Here is an 18,291-nt window from a genome sequence, read left to right as displayed (position 1 = left end):
TGAACACAAATGGACGGGAGAGGGGAGCTGCCAGGGTGTGGATAGTGGTATGGGCAAGTGAGGAGAGGGGGGGGGGGGGGGGGGGGGGAGGACTGCTGTGAGTTTCAGCCGTTGAGAAGAAGTTGATGAATGAAGAGTAATAATATGCATAATGGCTGCTTCAACAATTCTACCCCAATTGTCACTATTGTACTATTTGTATTACTTACTGCTACTACTTCTACCACTACTAATACTACTACTACTACTACTATTGTAGCCCTATGTCAATCCCAATCAACTTATTTTTAGCACCAATTATCGTGGCTCCGCACTCATGCCAAGAATAAATCCTTAGAGATCCTACCTTTTTTCTACCATTTAATTGTTCCCATTTATCCAATTTCTCGTATATAATATATTACTAATCATGCGTACATGAATGCTTTGAATGAAGGCTCTTTCAGAAAAAATAACTTGTACCATTGCATGAGTGCTTTAATAAAAAGGGAACTTGTTCAACCAAAAGACAATCAATTGTTCGGCACAAACATGGATATCATGATGGTTTTCAAGTTAAATTGAACTGATAGTTACAATTTGGTTGAGGCTATTCCAGTCAGTATGAGGAAACTGAATATAATGGATTTACAACATTGTACTTTGAGAACACCTTTAAATTAGGATTAAATTCAATTGAAGCAACAACTTTTGAAAAGCGAACGAAAAAGAGAACTATAATAAGAACGCGCACGTGGTTAACAACTAAGCTAGAACTAGTTTCAAATATGCTCAAACTGAAAACTAGTGTAATCTGTTGAGCAAGTTTCAGATGCTTTAACAAACAGGAATCAATCAAATTTGTTTTTGTTTGTGAAGTGGTAAGTATGTATTATGTACACAACATCACATTTGGGTTGGTTTCACACGACTGCTCAGCTAAGTAATGAAGAGAAAACTAAATCATCTTTTTGAGGTTTTTCGAAGGTTGACCTTGAGACAAAGTATATTTACAATAACTCTCCTGATCACACAAGCCAATTCCCAAAAATATCAGTTCAAAAAGTAACCATCGCTGTATTAATATCACCAAACAGCACATATCGCATTAAAATGAGTCAAGACAAGTACTGAACAAGTTCCAAGTTTCTATTTTTGATCGAACGCTAAAATACACTGCTGCAGTTTTATAGCCACTTTCATACTTCACAAGTATGACTAGCGTTCTGGTACTCGGTCCAAGTAGGAAATCTCGCCTGCTTCCAATACTGCCATATCTGCACAGCACCACCTGTTTCGTTTCCCATTCCAGCAGTCAATTTTGCATTCCTCACAAATTTGATACTTATGTCGTTTTGTGTGTTGGAAAATGCAGTCGACGGTGCTTTTTTATTTGTTTTTAGCTAGATACAGATCCTATCTGATCAGTTTTGATGATGGAGCTAAGACTTCTTACTGAGAGAGAGCTCTAGATCTTCCGTGGCTGCAAGCTCCTTCTTGTCAATGAGAGAGAACTGAAACATAAAATATGGATTTTTCCTCACAAGCTCTACGGTAACTTGATTAAAAACTAATAACTTTTTCATTAGTTTTTTTTGAGCAATTGTCTAAAACAAATTTTTTTTATTTTTATCCTTTTGCAAAAACTCAACTATTTCCTCACGTGTACTTGCTGTCACTCAATCTATTTAAACCTTAAAAACAAACCAATATCAACACCCTACCCCCACCCCTATTTGCTAACAAACAGCTTCCCAAAGGCATCACACGACTAGGCTTTTTTGCCTTTTGATGGCCTTTTGAGTATGTATATGTAAACCTCATTGAACAATGTTGTTTGTTTATACATACTTGAGAACAATTCATATTATTATTATTATTGATCTGGGAATACCTTCGGCTAATTTATGACAAGCTCAATTTAGAGCATCAAGCGTAAAAAATCGGTCAATCACTAAAACCTCGATGCAGCTCAATTAGTTAATTAGTTAGTACGCCGTTAAATTTTAGAAAAGCACGCAGAAAACACGTACGCAATAAAAGTGTATTTTAACCCCGCAAGTTTTGTGCCCAGTCTAATTTTGCTCTAACTAGTTGCCCTCTCGCACTAGCAAAATCTCAATTTTGACTCTTGACTCTTTCTAAAGTGTTGAAAAAAAAGTGACCTCACCGGACAATAGATGGAAACAGAAAAATTGGGACAAAAGGCCGAAAATTAATCTCTATTCTCAATGGGTGAAAATCAGCGTTATTCCGAGTTCGCATAAAATTACCGCATCTGGTCATGCCTCAGCGGCCCGTGGGACTTGATATGAATCTATCACAACCGAACAAATATCACGACCGAACATGTTATACACTTTATCATAAATAAGCGCTAAAATCTGAGTGGCCAAAACGCAACTTGAAACATAGCCGGCAGATTGCCGGAAAATAGCCGCGATAGACGCATGTGGAGTTACATGAATTGAAACAACTATAGAAATAAAATAGACAGATCGACCACCAGTCCTTTAATAGACCACTAGACTTTTTGGGTTAGCTTCGGATTGTCAATTTTATGAGACACATAAGCTCTATAAGGAGAAAGCCCTAATAGGGCTTTTCAAAATTATGATCTTTTCCGTTTGTGCCCCCTCAGCTTAGTGGGCGCATAATATTTGCACCCCCAAGATGCACGTGCAATATTTGGGGGGGGCACAAACGGAAAAGATCCCAAAATTAATATTTGAAATCAAAAACTCAAGACTCTAATATTCAAGATATAGGGCATATGTTTGGCACTACTTAGATGCACACTATTGACCTTTAAAAATAAATGTTCATAAAATTAAAAGTTTCATAAGTGAACTCAGAAGTCATTTTTTTGAGAGGGGTAAGTCATTGAAAAAGTCAATTCCAAGAAGTCACGGTAAGACGAAACAAAAATCTGTTAGACGAAGTAAAAAAACATAGCAGGACAAGTCCTGTAATACAATTTAAGGAAATGAATGAAAAACTCAGAAGTACTCTACCAGACTACCAGATCAATTGACAAATGCCAGTCAAGACACAAACAAAATCATCTCAAAAAATTGAGAAACTAAAACAATCAAACAAACTCAACAAAAATATACTCATTTCTTAAACTCTAAAGCTTTAAAACCTCAGGCAAACTTTTTCCCCTTAAAAATGCCTACTTCAAAAATATGCTTTCAACCATTTTTGGTTTCTGAAATCGGTCCAGTATTACATCTGCAAGACCTGAAAAAAATTCATTGGCCCTTGAAGATCGATTAACTCAAGTGACCGAAAAATTTAAGAAAAGAAATCAATTGCAAATTAAAAAGGAGTGTTGCTGAAAACGTGATATTAATCTCTTTACAAATCATTTCTGTGTATCCAGAGGCTATCCAGTAACCCAATTCCAAGCCTTAAAAATCATTGGCTCAAAGATCGTTAGGCAATTTTTTAGGTTAAATTCCAAACATAAATAATAATAAACTCATTCTGTTAAGTTGTTGAAAGCCATTCAATTGCCCTCTAGCAACTCTTTAATAACATACTATCAAACCCTGGATGAGGTAACCTGGCTACTGAGGCAAGAAAAACTACATAAAATTAAAAAAAATTTGAAAAAACTAGAAAAAAATTGCAAATTTTATCAAAGAAATTCTAAAAGTCGAAAGGTTAAATTGTTCAAAATAAATTTTTTGAATATAGAAACCATGCAGTAGCTTTTTATCAGGGCGTGGATTAGCCTTTCTCGCACTTGCAAATGGACAAATATCAAAAATTGATAAAACTTCAGGAAAACTTAAAAAATTGCAGATTTTATTTAAAACAAAATGCTAAAATTCGAGACATTAAAATGTTAAAAACCAATCCATTATTATTAGAAAGTTTGCAGTGCCCTTTTATCAAACCTTAAAGGGGATTGCCTGGTCCCTGAAGCTGGAACAACTCAAAATATGAAAAATTTCAAAAAAACTTTAAAAAAAACGCGAGTTTTGTCAAAAAATTGTTAAAATTTGTGATTTTCAAAAGTTGAAACGTATTATTTCAATACCACTTAAAATTTTTCAAGTTAATTGCTTTCTAACCCCTGATGAGGTTTTTCTGGTACCTGGGTAGGGAACAACTTCAATAATGACAAAAAATGTCTAAAAATATGAAAAAAATGCAAGTTCTGTCAAAAAATACTAAAATTCGTGATGGCAAAATATTGAAAACCATCCCATTACCACTAGAAACTACGCAGTAATCTATTGTCAAAACCAAGAGAAAGTTTCTTGACACCTCGGGCTGAAAAACTCAGAAAATGACAAAAATTTTCAAAAAACCTGAAAAAAATTGCAAAAATTAGTATCATTTTGAGTGTTTGTGTTTGTAGTACCAAAACATATGGCTCAGAAAATGGTCATAACAAACAATTGTGTCTTGCAAAAGGCCTTCGTCAAATTTTAAAAACTTCAACCCAATACTAATCAAACAAAAAACTCAAAAAGATCACAAAAAACATGAAAAATTGCACCATAAACTCCTAAAAATGTCCTTTTAACCTTAAATTAAGGTCATCCCAGCATTTGCACCACTATAAGTACTTGAAGGACTACTAAAGCCCACATTGGGCCTCTAATGAAACTTAATGCCCGCTGGGCTTTACCTGTTTATCCCGTTTTGAAAGATCAAAGTAATTGAAAAATGTGTCAACATTTAAAAAAAAAAATTAGGAGCGCTATAATAGCCGCCTAGAATTGAGGACGCGGCTATTAATAATTTTATTTTTGATCCATGGTCCCAATTTTTGCTTTCAATCTATTGTCTTAGCACCGAAAAAAGCTGTTAATTTGTACCCTGTGATTCTCTAAACACGATAGAACATAAATCCTAGCCTCACTCATGCCTTGTGCCCAGACTTGGGTGGAAGCCTCCTCCTCGTGTCAGAGCACAAGTCCCTCGGGCGACTAAGGTGTATATTCTAACATACATTAAGACAATTTCAAAATGGAACTTCTCCGGGAACTTACCAAACAATGCCTGAGCGGTTCCAGGAATTAAACAACCACGGAAAAAACCAATTAATTTTAAATAGCAAATAAATCCCGAAGGAAATGAATCCTCACAGAAATAAACCCAATTTAAAACTGAATTGCGGTCCTGATAGTTTTATATCAAGTCCCACTACTGCATGACCATCGCTCAGGAGGCATGGCCAAACGCGCCATATGCGCAGCTCTTAAACAGTCAAGTGAGGGGGGGGGGGGGTTAGTTCGAGTGGGGTATTTTTCTTTGGAGGTTTATCTATCGACGACCAAGTGCTTTTTCCGAAACCTGTCTGAGCAACTATTCAATGTTTGCGATAAAGTAGCGCTTCTGATAGCTTATAGCAGGAGTGTATTTGCTTGTATGTAAACAATTGCTATGACAATCATTTTTTGGACATTTGAGTGTGATGTGTGAATGAATACCTGTCGTGTGAATGTGATGAGATAGGAGAATAAGTCGATGAGAGAAGAGTGGAGGCCTTTGTTCTGTTGCTGTTGCAGAGTGGCAAAGTGAGCGTGTAGCAAATGGCTCACTATGCAGAAGAGAGATCTACAGCTGCGACGCACCAGATTCTCAAAGTCTCCGTTGAATTGGGAACCTAAACATTTCACATCAGTTTAAATCTAATATCTCCACGTGAATTAATCAGCGCCCCATGTTAACGAAAGAACTATTGCATGACCATGAAATCAAACCGGTAATGATTACCGTTTTTAACAATAAACATACCCGGCAGATTGCCGAAAAATAGCCGCCGTTGATTCCCAAAACCACGATTGGGATTGACAGAATAGAAGAAAATAGTGGAAAAAAATTGTTTTTTGTACAAAAACATTTGTAAAATGTGTAACGCCCCTATTTCGTGCCTCATAGTTACGTGATGGGTTTATACCGTTTATTGCTGGTTTCGTTTGCATATGAACTCTTCTCATTTTGAATTGCGTCTGAGCAACTGCTGTTTCAAAGCGCATTGAGCAGAATGAGAGATGAGGGAAACTAGCCCAGAGAAGTCAAACGAAACAAATTTTTGTTCGATGAAGTAAAAAAAATAACCCTAAGACTCCGGAATCGCCTTGAATTATACATATCAACTTAGACCCCCAGCCAAATACTCACTAAACAAAAAAATTCCTCTGCTTATTTATGATCGTTATATTGAAACAATAACAGTAAAATTAACATGAGATAAATAAATCTAATCTGTTAAAACATAATACAAGCATTTCATAAAATACCGTGAAAACTTGCAACCCCTAAAAAACTATTGGAAAACAGGAGAAAAACCAAGAGACAAAAAAAAACATTTTATAATTCACGAAATTCTCTACAAAAAGCTGCTTCTCAAACTAAAAAAATGAAATGCTAAATGCTACTTTCCAACAATTATTCAGAGACTACTTTTTTCCTGCTCAATTGTTTACTCGACCAATGCCTGTCAGTGAACCACTAACCCACAATTGAAGAAGCAAACAATAAAAATCATGAATAATTGCAAAATCGTATTCATCATTGTATTATATAAACTGACCTATATTACTTGACCGGCCATCTCTTAATAACAGCACCTACTCAACAGCTTTCAATTAACCAGGGAACAAAAAAACTACTGCAAAAAGCTCAAAATCGTAAATAAGCAAAACTTCTGAAAAAGACGGAAACAAGACTTGATAAAAATTTTCTAACAAACAATTAAAAATCAATATCAATTAAATCAATAGATCACCAAATATACTAAAAAATCTATCCTCGACCAATGAAAGACGCCAATTGTTATAAAAAAACTGAAGATGAATGCGAAAAAAGGCCGTCAACAGGGCAAAAGGAGCTCAAAGTCTAATATTTGCCTCAGATGGTAAACATGATTCCAAACATATTTTTGCTAGCCAAAATGATTGAGAAAAACAATTTTGGCAGAAAAAGTTAAAACATAACCGACTAACGCCGGGCGAATTGCTCTCAAACGACCGGCGAGCGGTTGGCTTCGTCAGTAGCTAGCCACGGGGGTGCACCGGGGGCTTAAGGGGGGCAACACTGGGTTGGGGGGGGGGGCAACAGCGCGGTGAGGGGGGGCAATAGTGGGGTGGGGGGTCAACGGGGGGGGGGGCAATAGTGGGGTGGGGGGTCAACGGGGGGGGGGGGGGGAGGTGTCTCAACCTCTAAGATCCGCCCTTCACACTATAAGTATAAGTATAAGTCTCCAAAACAGTTTGAGATGAAACAGAGCTGAAAGGCTCTAAGAGCACTTAATGCCCGCTGGGCGCTACCTGTTTATCCCGTTTTTGAGGACGAAAAGTCAAAAGCGTCAGACGAAAAATTGGTCAAGCGAAAAATCGCATAAAAAAAAAGACCGACAGGACTAATTTAATTGCTACAAACTTCGTTTGAGAGCAATTAAACAAAAAACCGCTTTGAAAAAGCCGCATGTGATCAAAAAAATATCGCTCGCTTACTGATTTTTCCACTTTCTTCTCTTGCTCTCTCTTAGACTATCATAAGAACCAAAAACACTCTCTCCTTCGCACTAATTTTTGACTTTTAGTCAGCAGTTTGACCTAACCACTTGTTTTCACGTGCGGCATTTGACTTTGCATCCTATGAAAAGCGAAGTCGCCAATTTAAAAAAAGATCACCATAACTCCTCTTCGAGTCGTAAAAAAATAGGAGCGCTATAATAGCCGGTTGAGAAGATGAGGGCGGCTATTAATTATTAACTGAGCTATGATAAATTGCACATTATTAGTTTTAAAAATCAAGTTAATTTCATAGTTCTTTGTAGACTTATACATTTCCCATCCCTGCAATATTAAACAAGTTGAGATAAGCATAAAAATCTGACCATATTTGGATGGAAATAGCTCCTCGTTGTCTAGAATCTTTTCTAAATTGCGAAGGGAGTTCTCAATCGCAGTCCTTGCTTCCATTCCACCGCTACTGCTATTAGTTCCACCTCCACCTCCCAACGCGACCCCAGAGAAAGAGTGTGAGGAATGGTGTGAGGCGGATGTGGCTGTTGCAGGATTAGACGAGAAGGATGTGAATGATGACGTCAGAGGAGCCATCCGGAGACTCATTCCACCACCGCCACTCTTCTTCCCATTCCTCTCATCCTGCATCACCCACACTCTGAACAGATAGATACACGTTTGAAAGAAATACTATCGCAACACAAAACAGATCAGATACGGCAAGATGGGGTTGAAATAAAACTTAGGTAATTGTTTCAACATTTCTTTAGAAATGGCTGAATATTTATTATCTTATTTTTCTCCAGAGCAAAATTTTATACGCATCCTAGAAAAAGAAAAGTGGACTTATGAAAGCTCTCAAAAATTAACTTCTAGTTATCAAAAGTTTGGACACTGATACTGACAATACTGCTTAGGGGGGGGGGGGTATATTAATAACAAGTGCTCTTTTAAAATTGTACTGATAAATTACCCAATAGTTTTTCATGTTTTTTTCACACTAATCTAAGTGCATTATTTGGTCAGTGCAACAGTGAGCACGGAGCTTACATGAGCTCAAATAACGAAAATGATTACATCATATAAATTCTTTAAAATCTTTTTTACTTTTGTCAACAAATAAAGATAAAAATGAACGCTGAGCATTTTTCTCAGCTGGAAGAACGTACTCGTTTCCAAAGATACCGGAAGTAAAAAGCTTTGACAGCAAAAAACAGCAATCGGTAAAATGAAAAGATGATGAGACCAAATCTGTCCAAATTTTTTATACAAATTTATATTTGCGAAAGACATGAAATCAACCCGAATGCAATTTCTTAGTAGAAATATTTTCAATAGAAAAAAATATCACGTGAAAAACTAATTTTACCAAAAAACAAAAAATGTGATCCAAAACACACAATCTATCCGGTTTAAAATTAAATATCAAACGAAAATGTCTCTTAAGAAAGAAATGAGCTCTACCTTATTTCAATTGATTCTAAATTCTCAACTTAGACTTATAAGTCAGCGCAGAAGTTAAGAAAATTGACCTCTAAATTGAGAATGCAAAACAAGATCAAATTCTCAGAGAGGCTAACCAAGCTATATAATCATGAGGTAAGTCACGCTTGATGTAAGTCGTGTTTTCCCCTGCACCACATCCAAATATTGATCTAGCGAAATGATTTTCAATTCATAAAAACAAACATATGCGGAGTCAATGCGAAAAATATTATAATACTCAAGTTTCATTGAAAAAAATTTGAAGCTAATCAAATAAACCTAACATTAAATTCTAATAAATAAAGCCATTAAGCACAAGGACATGTCAAATGCACACAATCAGAAGTTTCAATTATGCCTTTCAAGATTATCAATTGGACTTGTTAGAACTCAAATTAATGATGACTCGAGTTCTTTAGTTCTCTTAAACCGCCATACTTGACCAAAAATAAAAAAATGAAAACCATAATTAGACAAAACTTAATATGCTCAAAATTTTTTTACCAAAATAACCAGCGGCAAATCTACCATTAGCCACTGCCTGAAACAAAAATGTAGATTCAGCTTTGCCCCAATATTGACTAGTTAAACTTGAATCAAAGAGGTTGGAGGTAAAGCGAAAAATTATAAAAAAAAACAACAGTCAGTTTGAAAAAATTATGTTTGTTCACAAAAAAATTAACTCAACTCATCTACAACCTTTTTTGTGCCACTACTGCAATCAATGAGATCCTTCATTAGTCTGACTTCATCAAACGTACAGAAAAAAGAATATTAATTTGAAAATCAAAACATTCCAAAAAATACAAAACAGAAGATTAAAATAACCCAATAAACCAAACTCGAAAAGAAAAACATCATTCAGGCATAATAGACATTTTTGGAACGAACGTCAGAAAGTCTTCTCAGTACTGGTACTTAGCAACAACAAAAAGATCACAGACAAAATTCAACGTGAATACGTGGTTTCAAAGTCAACAAAACCATCAGTTGCCTGCAGACCAAATCAGACACTAGTTTTAAGAAACAACAGAAATTCAGTTAAGAGCATTCGGCCAATAGGACACAATCATTGCGTTTGCTAGACTAACTAATTCATGTTTTGATATTTTAACTGATATATTTAAAAGCCCAGTCGTTTATACAAAAAACGGGTAAAAAGGATAAGATAAATGTTTTTTATTTCACCAAATTTCTTTAAATCCAATTGTAGATAAACAAATTTGACCAAAATTCAAAAGACTGAAAAGCCAATATGATTGCCCGGTTTTCCGAGCACCCAAATGGCGTCAATTCTATAACTATGATAAGCCATCCATTGAAGAGCAAATTGGGATTGAGATATGCCTCACTATCGACTTATGAAGACTTTAGTAAATGAGATTGACGGAACACGCAACAAAAAAATCAAATGTCAGAATTAGTTTTACAAAACATTTAGCGTCCAGTCATAAAAAACATTGGCTAGGAACTTTAGTGAATAATAAACTCATTTATTTTCACTTATCACATTACATCGATCTTGCTGAAGATTTCAGAAGCTAAAAAAACTACAGCAAAAAATAAAGTCAAAACTTAGAAATGTCAAAAATTAGATTCAAAGTATTCAATAGCATAAACTATAAAAGAGAGACATTCTAAAGTCCTATTGAACTTGAGCAGAACATCCGCGAGACTTCTCAGTACTGGCAATTAGTAGATATACAATAACAGAACAAAAAATGACGAATTTAACAAAGTTTTATTGATAACACGAAATTGAAAATGCGAAAACAAATCGTTTCAAGGTAATCAATGCCATAAAATATCGAATTTGAGTACTCTTACCTTCATTTACGACCGTGAGAAATTCTGTGAGATCTGTCAGTATTGAGACTCAGTAGCAATTTACATAAGGACAAGAAATTGACAAAACTCACAACAGTTTAATGGAAACACTAAATTTATTTACTCATCAAATCAAAGTACTCAATGCCGTGAGCTTTAAATTCTGAACTTTATTTAAAATCAATCAGAATTTGTGGGAACTTCAGTGAGATACGTCAGCATCAGACTCAGTAATTGAGACATCAAAAAGACCAAAAGAAAAGAATTGAAGAAACAAGTATTTAAGGAAAACTTTTACTGTCAACGTCAACAAAAATATGATTTGCCCGATTAGCATTTCAAACAACAGAAAATATTCACCACTAATACAAATGCATTTCATTTGGTATACTTGCCAGGAATGTCAAGAAAAAAAACGAAAAAGAAGACAAATGGCCGCAAAGAACATAAACCGACTAACGTCGGAAAAATTGCTCTCGACTGACAGGCGGGGCAATTTAATTGAGGGGCTGTAGCCGAGACATATTTTTCTTCATGGGTGCAAAAACAATAAACGATGGTAGGATTCGAACCCAGACCTCCTGAGTCCGATTCCGTCACCTCGCCCGAGGTATTAACCACTCGGCTATCAGGGCCTTGTCATTGCGTCTCTAACAATTGGTTTTAAATGAACAACAAACTTTATTCCAGCGTGAGAGCAATTGAAACCACTCACAATCAAGAAGAAGTGCGTGAAAAAGTCATTTGAGAAGTCAAAGATTATTCCAAAGGAAAAGCGCAAAACGATCAAGTGAAAAATTTGCATAAAAAAGACACGTTTACAATAATTGCTTCTCATTTAAGAGCAATTAAACAAAAACCGACAAGTGTCGGAAGAATTGCTCTTGAACGACAGGAGAGGATATTTAATTCAGGGGCTGTAGCCTAGATCAAGTTTTCTTTACGGGTGCAAAAAACTTTTCCCGGCCGGGATTCGAACCATTGACCTCCCGATCCAAAACCACACGCACTAACCACTGCGCTCTGAACCACTTACTTTCACTATGCTGCAACCGATTTTATATTAGCAACAAGCTTTACCTCGGAGCAATAGAGAACACTCAAAAATGAAGAACGAAAGCGTGGAAAAGTCACATGAGAAGTCAAAGAATGCTCTCGAAAAGCGCAAAATTGTCAAGCCAAAGATTTGCATAACAAAAAGACACACACATTTACAATAACTGCTATGAACTTCATTCAAGAGCAATTTAAAACGCACTCAAAACCAAAAAAATTACATCCAAATCCATACATGTTCATTCTAAAAAGCACGATGAGACAAATATTATATCGGATATCGCTTCAGGGTTACTAAAGACCGGAATTATTAAAAAAACACAATGGGGCGAAAATTAATCGAAATCATTTTAAAAAAGACCAAAATTACAAAATCAGTGTGAAAAGTGAAATGTTCATAAAAAATTTAAACCCCAATAACTCCTCAAAGGACGCCATTTCGATAAAGATTTTTAAATTTCACACCACTGGAGGGGCTTTCTAGTGATACCACTCACAGCTCTCCACGATAAATATATCGATTGGCAAAAAATTGACTGAGCAAAATCAATTGAGTATATAGTTCCTTCCCCAAGTGGGATGGGAACAATAAACAACGGTCATTAAGACAGGGCGTTAGGAAATCAATGTTACAATTTAGAACAAACAGCAAATTAGAAAGAATATGAAGGTAATTTAAGCAATTTGAACTAATTTTTGCAAATGAAAGCTAACACAAAAACGCAATTTCGAGCTCTTTGACGCCTTGAAAATATGATTCTTTACCTTCTGTAACGATTCCCCTTCATTAATAAATGTCAGGAAATTTGATCTCGTCATTTTTCCGTCAATTTACCTACTACTATTTTCAAATGTGCACTTCATAGTGTCAGACTCTCCGGCTTCGTGAATTACTTGAAATTGAACTTCATTGGGGGCAAACCAAATTTGGTTATTGAAGTCACGCAAAGACGCGCGTAGAAAAACACTGCTTAAGCACAATTTGAATGAAAAATATTGAAAGCAACGGATCAAAACCAACAGTCAAGGCTAAATCTGTTTTTAACTTGCTTTGAAAATAAGTTCTAGTACCAATCAGATTCAATTTCCAATAGCAGTAGGAACAGAAGTTGGCGTAGTAAATTGATTTGAACAAAAGGGAGCAATCAAACTTTTACGTAGTTTGTACATACTCTTCTGATGGTGTCGAAAACCTCAATTTCATCCATTTTTCCAACTTTGTTCCGATTTCATCTGCTGCCCAGAAAATTATTAGATGATTTTCCTAGTGTACGCTTAATGTTTCGACTGATATAATATACAAATTTCTGTATTAGTTTGCTTTTTAATCTTTTCGCAGCTACGAATATGTGAAAATTCAAACAGCCAAATTCAACTCAAACGGCTCATTATTTCTGTCTTTAAGACGCTATAGTTTCTCGACTCCCGTTTCAACTCAAACAATTCCAAATTTTATTTTTGATTGAAAAACGATCGCAATGAACTTAATACAATTTTGGATAGCATTCAATAGTAAAAAACCTCACTTGATGCAAAAGAGGTTAGAATTGATATGGGACTCACAAGTTGTGGGGAGCGGTGAGGTGACTACAGCGACACTGTTGAGACAGTCCGTTGCTCAGCCAGAACATGCCCACAAAGCGGACCAGGAATGTAGCTGAAACAAAACCCACACATCATTAACACCACAAAATCACAAAATCTTTAAACAAAGTTAAGCATTCCAATAAATTTTGCAGCCTGCAAAAAACCAAGGTCTTTTATATTTCTATCCGCCCAACCTAAACCATCAAGAAGCCACTAAATTCAGATTCATAAGTCATCCAATGTTTGACTTCATTGCTCCTAAATTATCTATAGCTTGCATTTTCACGTTTCAAATGATATATCTTGTTCCACAATTGTAACCTAAATGGCGCGAATGTATTAGTATAAATGTTGATCGATTTGAGACTCATGATCAATAGTACTTGTCTTGGTATGCAAGACCAAGGCCACAGAGCATTAACACAACCTCTTCCTCGTTTCTGCACAAACTACCACAATTGAAAGACACCAAATTATTTGCTTACACTAAATAAACCGCCCAAACATACATCCAGATTCTTCCAGGTCCTGTAAACAAATACTGGGGCATTGTTCTAGCCGTAACCCCATTGTCCTTTGATAAAAACATGCCCAATACTGCAGTATCAATTCCGGATATTGTAGCAATTTCCATTAGCAACTTCCGGATGGCACAAAAAAGAAGATCTTGGGCAAATGCGACATGTAGCCGAAAAGCAATGAAGGGCGGAATTTGTCTAATGCATTTCCCAGTTTGCGCATTTCCTCTCAAAGAGAGAGAAGGGCGGTCAGCATCGCATCTCATTTGAAAGGATCAATCAAAGCCTCAATTGCCTTTCAAATCCCAACTTCCATTTCAACAGGCACCAATTCATAGCTTTGACGTCATGAGAATCGGTTGGATGCGCTTCATTTCATTTAAAGAGATGTGGCCAACGAAACAAAGTCATCAGCATTGCTCCTTTCTTCTCTCCGATCGGGAACAGAGCCATTTCTAAGAGACCGGAATAAAGTCTGAAAGACGGCCGGTTGTTCTCCAAATTAAATTTCACAACTGAGGAAAGCGCAATCGACCATTCATTTGATGGGTATCAATTTGAAACGATAGAGGCACAATAGAGCTATTTTCAAGTTACTTACCTCCCATGGTAATAATCCCCTATCTAGCAACCACCTGTTTTTTTATAAGTGGGCTCCTATACTTCTACTTTTAGCCTCAATTCCAGACAGTTCCATCCTTTATGCAATAATTCAAACATCAAGCGCAAATTTTTACCGAGAAAAAATGGTCCCTAGAAATTAATCTGAACATTTTTTCGGTTTCAACTCAAGTTAATTTTTTTTTTTCGGCTGTTGAAAATCAAGTTTTTCTATTTATTAGCTGAACTTAAACTTCGATCACCAAAACATGGAACAAATGCCGATGATGAAAAAGCCGCGAAGTGATCAATTCATGAAAAAAATGACAATGCAACATGTTAAACGCAGAGAGCAAGTTGTATATTAGCGAAAGTAAGCAAGCAGCATGAAAAATAGGAATAAAAATTGCCACTGGCAAATAAGGCCATTTAATTAATTTATCCATACGCATGAAAAAACAGTTGAAATAATAAAAGCTGCTGCTACAGTGCTTATGCAAAAACAACACAAGTTCCATTAACTCATATTGAGCAATATTATTGACGTTCGTGTAATCAATTGAATCTACAACAAATACGTAATCCTTTTCAAGTTCTAGCTTGCGGCCTTAACTAGATAGAAGTGCCTTTAATTAAGATTACTTTATTTTCCAACCACTTCAAATCAATTTCTGAAAGACTGACTGTTGTATGTTTTCCGGTTAAAGACCTCTAAATGCTTTGATGAATGGCAGTTGATTGACAGAGGGTTTTTCACAGTGGGGAACAAATGAAATCGCCAACGGATAAAAAGCCAGCGGTATCTCGTAAGAGGAGAGGATAAATATTTTGCTATTACTGTTATCTAAGAGAAAGGGCCTCTCGACATTGACGCCCGGGGCCATAATACTACTTACAGCATACCCTTTTCACTTCTAATGAAAATTGAAGCAAACTAAAATTATTCATGATTATCCTTTGACCTCATGAATGGCAACAATTTACGGAGCTTCTCATGTTTTCTCCATGAGGGAATATTTAATTTGTGACAAAAATTAGCGGCTTTGACCTCAAAATGATGTCTTGATTATGATCCCCTTTCACAGACAGGGGGAGCATGGGACGGGTATTTTATTTTCTGCCTGATGTTTCAATGATATCTTTTAGCAGATAATTTAAATATGGGAACCTATTTCCCAGGAAATTAAATGAAGACGTGATATAGTGACATAGATCGAAAAAGAAGGCTCTTCTTGTTGGACAAACTCGATAGCTGATTGCAATCTTAAAGATTTCATCAACGCTTTTGGTAGTGCCCAGGGGCCATGATCATGATCATGCCTCCGCGACGCGAGGGACTTGACACAATTAAATCATAACCAAACATAATTTCAAGACCTGGGATAAATTCAGCTTGAATAAATTGCGTTTTTGATCTAGTGTCCTTCGCAGCCATGGCAGGGCAGTAAGGAGTAAAGAGTGGAGGCATGGTAGGAAGACAATGGTAGGACATACCGTGATAGGCAAGCCACTCTAGGCGGTCAAAGCCATTGGGTAATTGCACCATAGATTTGCACTCTTCGAATCGGCGTCTGTGTTCTACTGTCTCGCAGCACAGCAGATAGGGAACCACACTCACACCACCACCACCACCACTTACACAATCTACACTAGGGGAACAGTCTCTGCCTGTGGGACTGCCTCCGTTGACTGAAGAAGAGGTGTTAGCATTGCTACTGGAGTTGTTGGATGAAGAGCCTCTGAGAGCCCCCACGAGTGAGAATGGCAAGGAGGATATGTGAAAGTTGGCGGTGGTTGTGTTTGCGGATGACGGTGACGACCCGGTTGAGGGGACATTGCTATTCGAATTACAGCCAGTCATGTCCATAACCGCACAGTCATGATTGTTGTTGTTGTTGTGGAACTTGGTGTTGTTTGGCTGTTGTGTTTGATGTTGGTTATGATGATGTTGTGTCTTGTGGTTGTTTGTTTGCTGTTGTTGTTGGTGGTGGTGACTGTTGATTGATGAAGTAAAGTTAGAGAATAGACTGCTGTTGCTGTTTGTGGTCGAGGGACTGGTGCCTAGAGGACTAGCACCACCTGAAACATACATAAACCATCTAAATTATAATCTCTGCAAACAACCAGTGCCGAGTTTAAATATTCAGGGGCAGAATAGCCAGTACCAGGTTACAAAGCATAAAGTTAAAATGATGATGAAAACTATAGTTGAAGCGCACCCAAATTCGTTTAGCTATCAAGCGATACTTTTATACGCGCAAGCTGCATCAGATACTTGCCGTACGATCTATCCTTCCTCTTATATTCCAATGACCAATTTCAGTCATAAATTCCGAGATTGACAATTACATACACAGCCACCTTGAGAACTCGGTTGTATTCACCCAAACGTTTTGGCAAAACACGACTAAGATAAAGGTTAGAAATTTTTAGGAAAACCCAACTTCACACCAACTGTTTAGTTGAAAAAAATACTCGTTGCATTTGTTGGCAAAATAAAATTGATTTATGTTGTGAAGCAATTTGTTAAATTGCAACTTTTTTGAATTCATCTACCAAATGATGAAAATTTGAAAACCTTGTTCGAAACTGATTGGTGTATCCATTTAAAAACCCTTTAAACTGAAACCACTGTACAAATTAAATAATAGCTCATTAGAGGTCAATGACACCTGCCATTAGGGAGAGTAAGAGACAAGACAAAAAACAAAATCAAATTAAAAGCAGCAAGCATTAATTCAAAACTCAATGTCTATGTAATTCCTTTACAAATACTTAAAAAAGTCAACAATGCATCAGATAAAATCAAAACCAAACCAATTGAATTCCATTTCATTTCACTAGAAGAAGTATGGGACCCATCTCTATCCGGAATAATTAACAAGCAGACCAAAAACAAAAAGAGCAAAGTAAAAAATACGTTTATACTTTATGAAAACAATTAAGTTCAAAGTCACGAAAACCATTAGCAATCAGCTGAACTCTTTGGATGGCTTCAATCATAACTTCATAGGAAGCCATTCATACCTGTCATTATCCAGGTTGCCATAAGACTAAAACGAAAATGCAGTCAAAAATCAAAAAGTCAGTTCAATTTTAGGAGGAAGCGCTGTCGAAGCCTATTAACTCAACCTATTTAACAAAAATAACATAGAATCAGATGCTCTTTCTTCTAACACCATTACTGTGACTTGTCATTGAGGTGGAAAATGGATAAGACAGCACAAGAGAACCTCAAAAAATTAAACAAAAAAAGGTTATGAAAACTCGTATTATCGATAACTTAAATGACAAAACAAGTATGAACTTGTAATTCGCTGGCCACTCACTACTCAGAGTACGCTAAGAGGTGGCAGAAATAAAAGTAAAAGCGGCAAATTTTTAAAAACCGGAAGTTATAACAACCATAAGCTGTCAACTAAAAATAGTAAAGATAGTTTTGTTACTGCTTGGGAACCCAATAGGACATGTCATTATTCCCACTAAGTCGAAAGACAACAAAACAACTAATACAGGCAGAATTCAAAATTTCATACAAAATTACGCAAACCGGGTTAGAGCCAAAAATCACATTTTTGTTGAAATAACCATTTATGCTCATTGGCCTTTATTTGCAAGTAGATCTGAGCTGTCAACAGCTTTTACTTCTAGAGCTGAGCGAGCTTCTATTTGAAATCATTATGGTCTCTAACATTAAAAACAGAACAGCACTCTATTTTAAAAAGTATGGAAAATACCCGATGTAA

General features: G+C 36.3%; 1 protein-coding gene across 1 annotated transcript in view; it reads right to left on the bottom strand.

Annotated features, from left to right (window-relative positions):
- Positions 1-463: 463 nt before the first annotated feature.
- The window catches only part of LOC142339021 (uncharacterized), a 57,504-nt gene continuing 39,676 nt past the window's right edge, over positions 464-18,291 (bottom strand). The window contains exons 3-7 of the mRNA XM_075388637.1: positions 16,040-16,624; positions 13,404-13,497; positions 7,844-8,130; positions 5,430-5,605; positions 464-1,493 (exon numbers count right to left, since the gene is read on the bottom strand). Of these exons, the coding sequence (XP_075244752.1) occupies positions 1,422-1,493; positions 5,430-5,605; positions 7,844-8,130; positions 13,404-13,497; positions 16,040-16,624 (1,214 nt within the window). The 3' untranslated portion in view covers positions 464-1,421. The remainder of the gene's footprint in view (positions 1,494-5,429; positions 5,606-7,843; positions 8,131-13,403; positions 13,498-16,039; positions 16,625-18,291) is intronic.

The sequence above is a fragment of the Convolutriloba macropyga genome, chromosome 5, assembly GCF_964194025.1.
Source record: "Convolutriloba macropyga chromosome 5, txConMacr16.3, whole genome shotgun sequence".
NCBI lineage: Eukaryota > Metazoa > Xenacoelomorpha > Acoela > Convolutidae > Convolutriloba > Convolutriloba macropyga.
Note: the sequence above shows the minus strand (reverse complement) of the source record. Positions and strands in the feature narration are given on the sequence as shown.